General features: G+C 57.2%; 1 protein-coding gene across 2 annotated transcripts in view; it reads right to left on the bottom strand.

The window, feature by feature from the left end:
- Positions 1-15: 15 nt before the first annotated feature.
- Positions 16-9,647, bottom strand: part of ANO9 (anoctamin 9) — a 13,896-nt gene continuing 4,264 nt past the window's right edge. Inside the window, exons 2-24 of one of the 2 annotated variants that reach the window (XM_017732773.1) lie at positions 9,580-9,647; positions 9,268-9,384; positions 8,886-9,022; positions 8,553-8,602; positions 8,246-8,304; positions 7,954-8,036; positions 7,118-7,252; positions 6,921-7,017; positions 6,574-6,634; positions 5,600-5,682; positions 5,236-5,340; positions 4,388-4,552; positions 4,272-4,308; positions 3,682-3,793; positions 3,466-3,523; positions 3,224-3,321; positions 2,918-3,084; positions 2,347-2,499; positions 1,974-2,124; positions 1,413-1,520; positions 1,225-1,318; positions 1,016-1,128; positions 16-347 (exon numbers count right to left, since the gene is read on the bottom strand). The exon at positions 9,580-9,647 is cut by the window's right edge and continues 1 nt beyond it. In XM_017732773.1, coding sequence (XP_017588262.1) covers positions 224-347; positions 1,016-1,128; positions 1,225-1,318; positions 1,413-1,520; positions 1,974-2,124; positions 2,347-2,499; positions 2,918-3,084; positions 3,224-3,321; positions 3,466-3,523; positions 3,682-3,793; positions 4,272-4,308; positions 4,388-4,552; positions 5,236-5,340; positions 5,600-5,682; positions 6,574-6,634; positions 6,921-7,017; positions 7,118-7,252; positions 7,954-8,036; positions 8,246-8,304; positions 8,553-8,602; positions 8,886-9,022; positions 9,268-9,384; positions 9,580-9,647 — 2,375 coding nt within the window. In that variant the 3' untranslated portion in view covers positions 16-223. Of the gene's footprint in view, positions 348-1,015; positions 1,129-1,224; positions 1,319-1,412; positions 1,521-1,973; positions 2,125-2,346; positions 2,500-2,917; positions 3,085-3,223; positions 3,322-3,465; positions 3,524-3,681; positions 3,794-4,271; positions 4,309-4,387; positions 4,553-5,235; positions 5,341-5,599; positions 5,683-6,573; positions 6,635-6,920; positions 7,018-7,117; positions 7,253-7,953; positions 8,037-8,245; positions 8,305-8,552; positions 8,603-8,885; positions 9,023-9,267; positions 9,385-9,579 lie in introns of those variants that run through there. The other variant, XM_017732772.1, reaches the window with a different exon arrangement.

Here is a 9,647-nt window from a genome sequence, read left to right on the forward strand (position 1 = left end):
CTGGGGATCCACGGGGGATGCAGAGATCCACCCACAGCCCCTGGGGATCCACGGGGATGCAGAGATCCACCCGTGGAGGAGGCTGTGCTCCAGTGGGAGAGCCGGTGGAGAGAGGGTGCCCTGCTCCCAGGCTGCAGCAGCCTGGCCTTGGAGGACTGCACCCAGTGGAAGAGTGACCCACGCCACAGCAGTTTTGGGAGGACTGTGTACATGTGGGAGGGACTCACTTTGCAGCAGTTTTGGGAGGACTCCTGCTCGTGAGGGTGGACCCACACTGGAGAGGTTCACAGAGAACTGTCTCCTGTGGGAAGGGACCCCACGGTGCAGCAGGGGAAGGACTCCTCTCCCTGAGCAGTGGAAGAAAACCTCAGGTGACGAACTGACCAAACCCCCGTGCCCTGTTTTCCCGCACTGTTGGTGGGAAGGAGGGAGGGGCTGGGGGAAAGAAGGTGTTTTTAAGGGCTTATTAATTCTCATCCTCCTCCTCTGGTTTTGTTAGTGTTAAATTCACTTTGTACTTCTAAGCTGAGCCTGTTTTGCCCTTGGAGTGTTTTCTCCGGGTCCTTATCTCAACCTATGAACCCTTTGTTAATTTTTTCTCTCCTCTGCCTAGCTGTGGCAGGGGAGGGTGAGTGAGTGGCTGTCCTGGGTGCCTGGTATTTGGCCAGTGTCAAACCACGACAGGTGTTCCCTGAACCCTGCTGTCTGCTCCCATCGGGATTATGGGTGGCAGCTGGGACAGGGTGGCCATGGAGGGGGGTCAGGCTGAGCCCTTGCCAGAGCAGGGCTTAGTCAGTGTGGGACAGCAGCACTGGGGCAGGTACAATGGTTCTGTTTCCCACTGTGATACTTAATCCTTTCTCTTTAAGCAAAGTTTAGATGGAAAACATGGGCAAAGTCCTTCCCTTGGCAGAATCGCTTCTTGTTTTAACTTGGAGCTTCTCTTTTTCTAAAGGAAAAGGGGCCCCAGAGCAGACAAATCCTGAAACCTGGCACCTTCCAGGGCATCACCCACCTTGATTCATTACAGAGATTTTCGTATTTTTCCTTCAGAATGTCATTCTTGACCCTCTGGGGGACGTCGGGGATGTACCAGGCTGCGATCAGCTTCACGCACAGAGCCACGTGCTGTGGGAAGCAAAGGAAGTCAGGGGCTCCCAGCCCGGGCACAAGGCACGGATCCAACCCCTTTCCCAGCCCTCTCCTGGCTCCCCGGGTGCTCACCTCGAAGACGATGAGGAAGGCGAGCCGGGCTGCGAAGATGTGCCAGAACTGGACGGTGTAGGTGTAGTCGTCGGCATCCCGGTAATCGCGGTACCTGCAGCACAGCTCTGTCGGTGCCAGCCCAGGCCCCTCCATTCCAGCCCGGATGTCCCGGTGAGGGGCGGGGCGTGGCAGGGGGCTGCTCTTACCTGCACTCCTTGATATGGTGCCCCTTAAATTCCGGCAGCACCCTGGTGTGGGGCTCGAAGTCCTGGATGCGGAATACAGAGAGGCTGGGGTGGAGCAGCTGTGGGGAAGGACCGGGCTGAGCATGGATTGTACCCTCCTGTCTTGGGGAAGCAGAACCCACCTGGGGCTCTCACTACCCACTTTCACGAAGACTGGTGAAAATGGAGGGCTCGGAGGCTTCTGTCCAGTTTGAGTGAACTTGGTCAGGCAGCCAAGGCTCGGAGGAACAGGGAGAGGGCAGGAGAGAGCATGTGCCTGCATCCTGGGAATCCTGCAGCTCTCCAGTGTCACACGCTGCCCTTCCCAGTCAGTTCACCCACCACAGGGATGATGTGAGTGGGAGGCTGAAGGTGATGCCGTGTGGGAATGTTCCCCTGCTCCCCTTTCCCCCCCACCTCGCTTTGGGGCACAGCTCAGCTGCCTCACGCTCCTGCGGTGGTGGCACCGAGGCAGGTGGTGACACAGCTGTGGGGACAGGGCCGTGGGGATGCTGTGGGCAGGGACTGTCCCGGAACTGAACTCACTCCATGCTGGTGTGGTTCTCCCTCGTGCAGGGGCTGTACATGTACTTGTAGACCTGCACAGGGATGAAGTCAGAGGTGATGGCGATCACCAGCCCGTTTCCGATGACAGCCAGGGTGCCGATGGCCTCTAGGATCTGCAGCCAGATCCCTGTGGGAGAGGAGCAGCCGGTGAGGTCCCTCTGCCAGCTCACTGCCACCATTCCAGCTCAGGGACAGCTTTGGCATGGCCAGGTCAAGGAAGGGGCCTCCGAGCTGCCCCTCAGCCTCTGGCAGGGTCTGAAGCAGCTTCTCCTTGCCCGACCCACAGCTCTCCCTGTGCTGTCCCATGGCCATGGGGTGCTCAGGGGCTCAGCTGGCAGGACCCCCTCACCGATGTCCTTGGCCTTCCTGGGCACCATGCGCCGGTGCAGCCGCGTCATCTTGATGGTGTCCATGTGGATCTCGATGATGTTGTTGATGAGGGCCAGCAGCGGGGCCAGGGGAAAGGCTGCCACGAAGATGGTGGTGAAGCTGTACTGGATCACTGTGGAGGGGGACACACCAGGTGCTGGTGTGAAGCACTGGGTTTGTCCTGCTTTGTGGCTTGGGTCAGGGGGTTTGCAGGGGTGGAAGGGGGAGACAGCCATGTCTTGGGGACGCCCAGCTCTCACAGGGCTGTCAGAGAGTGGGATCTGTGGGGATAATTGAGCCAGCCAGGCACAGGCACACCCTGGGGTTACAGCTGTGGCCCTGGAAGGAGAGGAAGGTCCGAGGCAGGGCCCGAGGCCAGCACAGTTGCCTGCTCTCTGTTTTGGGAATGATCTTGGCATCCCAGGGCTCTCGGAGGGGGACGGGGTGTGGGGCTGTGGCTCAGAGCTCTCCCTTGCCTGCGTACGGCCTCCCTAGCATCTGTCACTCCCCAGCCAAGGAGTGCACGTGGATCTGCCCCCTGCCCCACGTACCCATCTCCAAGTACTCGTCGAACAAGCTGAAGATGTAGACGTCATTGAGTTCGTAGTTGTTCAGCCACTTCCTTTTGCAAGGGTCCTCTGCCTCCTCCTCCTCTCCTAACATCATGCTTCTCTTCTTGGGGCGCTTGCGCTTCTTCCGTAGCTGGTGGGATATCAAGCTGCAGTGGGAGAGATGGATTTGTGTGGCTGCCTGAAGAGGACAGCAGGGCTGGGCTGCTGCCGGCACATCCCTGGAGGAAGGGAAAAAGGAAAACGACCAGGGTTCCTCTCTGAAAAGTGTCAGTGTGGGAAGCTTACGGGATGAGATACTCCATGATGTTGCTGATGGTCTGCTTGAGCAGCATGATGATGGCCATCTGGATGAAGAGGTCGGTGATGCAGCCGCTGGGGTGGCACTGGAGGGGACAACAAGGGTGGGTGGGCCCGAGGGACCCTTTGGCAGGTGCTATGGGAGAAAGCTGAGCTTCCCAGAGGCTCCCTGGGCGGGAGGGAAAGGGAGAGGGGGAGGTGGTTGGAGGGGCAGAGAGGGGGTGCCTCACCTCCTCCAGCCTCCAGCGACCAGCAATGCGCACATAGTGCCCTGGGTGCCCATTGATCCTGAGCAAGGGAGCAACAGTGATATCCATGGGGTCATGGCCCTCCTGAGTCCCAAATGGGGCCTCTGTGCCTGGTGGGGAGGGTAGAGGGGCTGGGGTGTTCTTACACCCTGGGCAACATCCATCCCAAACCCTGGCTGCCCTGTGTTCTCCACTCACCGTCCCAGGAAGAAGGCGATGTAGATGAGCGAGGAGAAGTTTGTGAAGAACTGGAAGATGAAGATCTTCACGGCGAAGCTGTTCTCCTGCTGGGACAAGGTCCGTGGTTTCTCTAGGAAAGGGAGCAATGCCCAGGGGCTTGGTCACAGAGCAGTGGGACCTTGCCCTGTGCCCCCATGGGTGCCACCGCAGCTCTGAAGGTCTGAAGGGTGTCTGCCCCTTGTGAAGCCTTCTCTGCCCTCCACCTGAGCCCTCTGGTGGAGGTCAGTCCAGGTCCCTCAGAGCCATGAGCTCTGGGAGGGAGAAGAGGCCTTAGGACTGGGAGGAAATCCAGGTTGTGACCTCTCCTGGAGCTGGGGCGGCTTCCTGCTCATGCCAGGTCTCAGCCCTGTAGGTTGACTGTCCCTGCAAAGATGGCTGTGGGACAGCATGTGGGCCACAGGTGAGTGTGTGCTGGGGGCTGCTGGCCTCCCGGGCTGGAGCTGCCTGGGAGCTGCCTTGTGCTGGTGGAGGGAGTGAAGGGGATGGGAGGCTGGCTGTGCTCAGGGACAAAAGGGCACCGCAGGTGGCACACACCCCATTTCCCTTACCCAGGCCACAGAGGAAGAGGGCCACACACCGGTTGACCTGCAGGACAGAGGGACACGATGAGCAGGGAGGGCTGGCCGTGGAGAAATCCTGCCAGGCACCCCATGTGGCTCCTCACCTTGGTCATGATGATGATGGTGATGTAGTGCAGCACGGCCCCCGTCATCACAGCCATGGTGTCGGCGTGCTTGCTCAGCAGGTTCACTTCGCTCTGCATGAACAGTGCCGTGGCCACCGCCCGGTAGATGACGAGCATGTGGGCGATGCCGATCAGCACCATGATCTGTGGAGAGGGAGAGGCGGGGGGCGGAGGCACCGAAGCCACGTGTTCCATCCCACCTGATGGTCCCCTCAGCAGGGCTCTGGACGTGGCTTCAAAGGCAAACCAGGGCCCTTCGGTGGAGGCCGACAGGTTCGTGAGGGGGGGATAGTGATAAGAAAAGGAGTAACGGGGACACACTGGATTTAGGCTGGATGTTAGGAAGAAATTCTTCCCTGTGAGGGTGGGGAGATACTGGAACAGGCTGCCCAGGGATGTTGCAGATGCCCTGACCCTGGCAGTGCTCAAGACCAGGTGGGACAAAGCTTGAGCAACCTGGGGTAGTGGGAGGTGTCCCTGCCCACGGCACAGGGGTTGGGACTAGATAAGGTCCCTTCCAACCCTTAACATTCTATGATTCCAGGATTCTGTGTCTCCACCTGAACCAGTCTCCATTGACCCACTGTGGGAACAAGCGCATTGGGATTTGCCTCTTCCTGCCCTCCGTGTCCTTGCCTTGATCCTCACTGCAAGAGCAGAGCCTTCAGCCCATGTCCCTAAAGGGTGGGGGGCTCCTGCCCTCAGCACAGTGAGGTGTGAGCACGAGGAAGCCCCGGGATCCTCGTGATGGGCATGGAACTGCCCTAAAAACCTGGTCTGTGCCTTTGCCCTTAAACCAAACATTCCCGTGGTCACCTGGCACGTACCAGCAGCAGAGCCAAGATGAGGATGACGGTGCTGCGGAAGTAGGAGTGCTGGTACCACCGGGGTTTGTGCTGCAAGTTATTGATCAGCTGCAGAGCCAGCTCCTCCTTAAAAAAAAAAAAAAAAAAAATAAAGTTAAGAATGGGAGAGAAAGGACCCAGCAGTGCTTTGTGCCCCTTGTGTCAGTGGACATATGGGATGAGCAGTGCTGAAGAAGGACAGGGGTGAGCACCCAACCCACAACAGCATGGCCCAGCCTGATTGAGTTCAGTCTGGGCAGGGGATCCCTCTGATGTGTCTTTTCTAGGTGCAGGTGACTCCTGCCCTGAAAAGGGAAGCACCGAGCAGGAAAGATGATGTCCTCACCTCATCTTCATCCCACTCGTGCAGCTTCCATTTGGTGACCACAGTGGCTCTCTTCCTCTTCCACAGCTCCAGGAATACAGTGGCTGGATTGGGAAGGAGAAAGTGCAGTGACACTTAGGGATGGCTCTGAAAGCCACTCCTCTGTCTCCCAGAGAGTCACATCACATCCAACCTGATGGTGAACCAGCCTGGACTGCCCTTGGGCCATGAAGGACAGGCAGTCCCCTCTGCACCTTGGTGACCTGGAAGGGCCCTGGATGGGCAGCAGTGAGGGAATGGGGATAGTGCAGGTGAGCTTTCACTGGCAGCCAGGCCTGTTCTAGTGTCTGCAGGGAATTTGGGATAAGTCACTTTTCAAGTGGAATGGGTGTCCTGTGCTGCACCCTGGCAAGGCCACGCCGCTCCAACTCCAATTCCAGCCACCCCTTCTGTTTATTGGATCGACCCTCCTGAGTGCATCCCCGTGTGACCCAGCCCACGGACACACCCAGGACCGTGCCGTGGCTTCACGGGTGGGACACCCAGCCCAATCCTGAGGTGGCTGGTCAAGGAAAGGGCTGTGGAAAAGCCAGATGAGTGTGTAGCTACGGCAGTGATGGCATCCCATCATCCCACAGCAAATAAGAGGCCGTGCAGTGATTTGGGAAGGTGGAGGAGGAGTCTGAAGGCCCCTCCTTCCTGTGGCAGTGGCCATTTATGGGCAGCTGCTAGAAAACTGCTGGGTGCGCTGTGGGAGGCTGTGCTGAGAGGAAGCTTCAGGTAGGGCAAGCTTCAGGTAAGGAATATTTGGGGAGCTGGAGGATAGCACCACAATGGTTTTGTCTCTTGCTGTGTCTGGAAGGGGAGCTGAAGGCCCTGGAAGCAGAGGAGGTATAACCCCCCCCCAAAGGGTGAAGCTATGTTGGTGTCCTGTTTTCCACCTTCTGCTCCCTCTCCAAGCCACGTGTGCTGGGCACCCAGACATGGACACCTACCCCAGAGGGCCATGAACATGGCAAACGCCACTGTGGCCTCATTGTCAATCATGTGAGTGACCTGGAAGAGATGAAGGAAGAGTGTGATGGGGCACTGAGGTGCAGGCGCTGTGGCACCTCGGGATCTTGCCGTGCTCATGTCCCCCGAGACAGGTAAAGGTGCTGCAGGAGGGCAAAACGCAGGAAGGTGATGGACACTGGGGCTTGTTGCTGGTAAAATATTCCATGATGTCGATGGAGGCTGTGATCCACGGTGGGGGTTTGTTTTAGCGATGTGGGAGCAGCATGAGCTGGGAGTGTTTCCCCATCCTTTACCCTGAGCCTGCCTTGGGAAGGGGGTTCCCTACCTTGGCATAGGTGCACGTGTCAGAGAGGACCCAGAAGGAGCAATTCTGGTCGCAGAGCGGGCACATGATGGTGGTGTTGGCGTCACAGATCTCCTTGCTGGAGAGAAAGGAGGAGGGAAGCCAAGGGGGACAAGGGTGGCTCAGAGCCACCTGCAGAGATGACCGGGATGTGCATTTGGCATTCCCAAGGGCCTTACCTCACCCGGCTGGAACTGAAAACAGTAGTCCCAGCCACGAAGGTCACCAGCCCAGCCAGGGCAGCGAAAAGCAGCAGGTAGGTGTACCAGCCCAGCCAGGCGAAGTACAGGGCCACCTTCTCTCCAAAATAGCACCTAGGAGGAAAGATGAGGTGTGGCCAGAGAGGAGATTAGATTTTGGGAGTCACTAGAAAATGCCCATGGTGGCAGCATCTGAGTTTCTATGGTGTGGGGAGCAGGTAGGAGTCACGGATAAGAAATGACCTACTGACTGAGGAACTGGGAGCCCTGTATCCCAGAGGATTAACTTTGTGCCAGCTGTCAGAGATGCGCCTCTGTTTTAAGATCTCGCCTCTCTACCAGAGCCCCCTGGCAGGTTTATAAATAACATGTTCTTTCTGCCCTCCCGCCCCTGCCCATGGAGTTAGTTTTCAAAAACAAGAGCCGTGATCTTTCCTGGGATTTCATGTGGTTGTAGGAGCCCCATGTTGCCTTTACTGCCCCGAGTTCAGCCCCGGGCTGGGTGTGCAGCACTGATGCTCTGTTCCCACCTCTCCTGCCTTCTGAACGTGGCTGAAAACCAAATGGGTTCATTTAAGTCCGCACAGACACGGGGATTGTTTTACAGGATCAGCAGATGGAGCTTGGAGCCACAGGGATAACCCTCAGGCTAAGAGCTTTGGAAGCTGCAGGGGCAGCCCAGTGCTTGTGAGAAGAGCCAGGTTCAAACTAATGATTTTTTAGACAATGCAGGAGCCTGGCAAAGGGCACTGAGCCCTCTGGGTTTCACATGGGACCTCTTGGTTAGAAAGATCTGCCTCTCGTGCCTGTATTACCTGATCGCCTCAATTGACTGTTCCTTAAATAAAACTCCCCAGCGAGCCCACTTCTCATTTAGTATTCTCTTTATCTCTTCTTTCTGGAGAGCAGAGAAGTTGGTTGGATGCAGGAATATCAGAGCACCCTTAATGCCCTGCCCAGCTCCAAGGCAGCTGCCGGGAGCTTTGCCATGCCCTTCACCCAGCGAGCTCTTGGTGCAGCCCCAGTCACCCACAGGTCCCCCCCACCCTGTCCTGCTCCTCCATCTCTCCTGGATTTTCCTCCCAGGCGCTGTGTGCTCAGCCTCACCTCGTGCAGGGGAAAGGCTGCCTCAAACACCTTCTTGTTCATCAGGTCGTGCAGCTTCTCTGGGAGCAGAGCAGAAGGGGAAGAGGGTTAGGCTTAGGGATTTGGGGAGGCAGAGCAGAGGAACTGCTGGTTCCTGCAGTGCACATCTCCCAGCCTCTGGATGCAGCAGTAAATTGTCTTGTCTGAGCACCCCTTTTCTATTCTCCCCAGGATGGCAAGGCAGTTGAGATGCCAGTGCCCACCACATGGCAGGATTCTTCCTGCAGATCCAGGCTGAGCATCACCCCTGTGATCCCCGTTCCCTTACCAAAGTCGGGCGTCACGGTGTTGCGCACAATGAAGTTCACGATCCGTATCCTGAACAAGGAGAAACTCTGTTTAGAGGCTGCTGTGGGATAGGGACTTGTGTTGTGTGGCTCAGGAAAACAGGGCAGAGAAGGGAGAAGGTGTGCACTAAAACCCAGGGAAGCAAGGGAGGGAGAAATGTGGGCAGTCAGAAGCCATCAGCTTTGGATGTGGAAGGTGCAGGAAGGTTCTGTGGAAAATGAAAAGCCTGGCACAGCTGTGAACCGAGCTGGAAAATGGATGCTGGTGTGGAGAACAGTGAGTTCAGGGTGCTGGAAATCAGCTCAGCACCCACCTGGCAGTATCTTCGACATCCTCGTGGTCACTGGAGGTTGGCTGCCTGCTGTCAGCCTTCCTGCGGAGACACTGGTATTTCTGGAAGATGTCCTTCGGGGCACGGACTCCATAAAAGAGCTTTGTGTCCTCAATTTTCTGGTGAGGGGAAGAGAAGGGCTGTTAAAACAGGGCCAGAGGGGCAGGGTAGGGCCAGAGCTGGAAGGGCGGGGGGCTGTGTGAGTCCTGGGGCTGGGGTCTCTCTCTGCTGGTTGAGCAAGTGGGTTATTTTCCAGCTCTGACATGGTGAACAGCTCAATGGTTCAGGCCTCTCCCGTTTCCTGGGATGCAGGAGCCCAAGCCAGGCCAAGTATCTGCTGCCTTTTCCTCCCACAGCCCCTCACCTTGATGGTGAAGCCTTTCTTGCTCAGCTCATCCAGGAACTTCCTCCTCTTGATCTCCTTCTTGCTGTCCACTTCGTGGATGTCGCTCACCAGGACAAAATCCCACTTCTCTTCATTCTGCCCACAAAACCAGCAGGGAATTATTAGGGATGGAAAGCTGAGAGCTCTCCTTCCCAGCTCCAGCCTCTCAGAGGTTTGGACCCTCATTGTGGCTGTGTAGAGGGGAACTGGGAATGAGCAGGGGAAATTGGGATTTGTCCCCTCTCTGAGCTGGGCTGGACTCGCTGTGGGTGCAGAAGGAGCAAAGCTTACCGGGAAGGCCAAGGGCTCCATGTCCTCAACAGGAGATTCCCTGAAGGGAGAGAGAAGAATTCCATCCT

Source organism: Corvus brachyrhynchos, unplaced genomic scaffold (genome assembly GCF_000691975.1).
Source record: "Corvus brachyrhynchos isolate BGI_N302 unplaced genomic scaffold, ASM69197v1 scaffold624, whole genome shotgun sequence".
NCBI classification, from domain to species: domain Eukaryota; kingdom Metazoa; phylum Chordata; class Aves; order Passeriformes; family Corvidae; genus Corvus; species Corvus brachyrhynchos.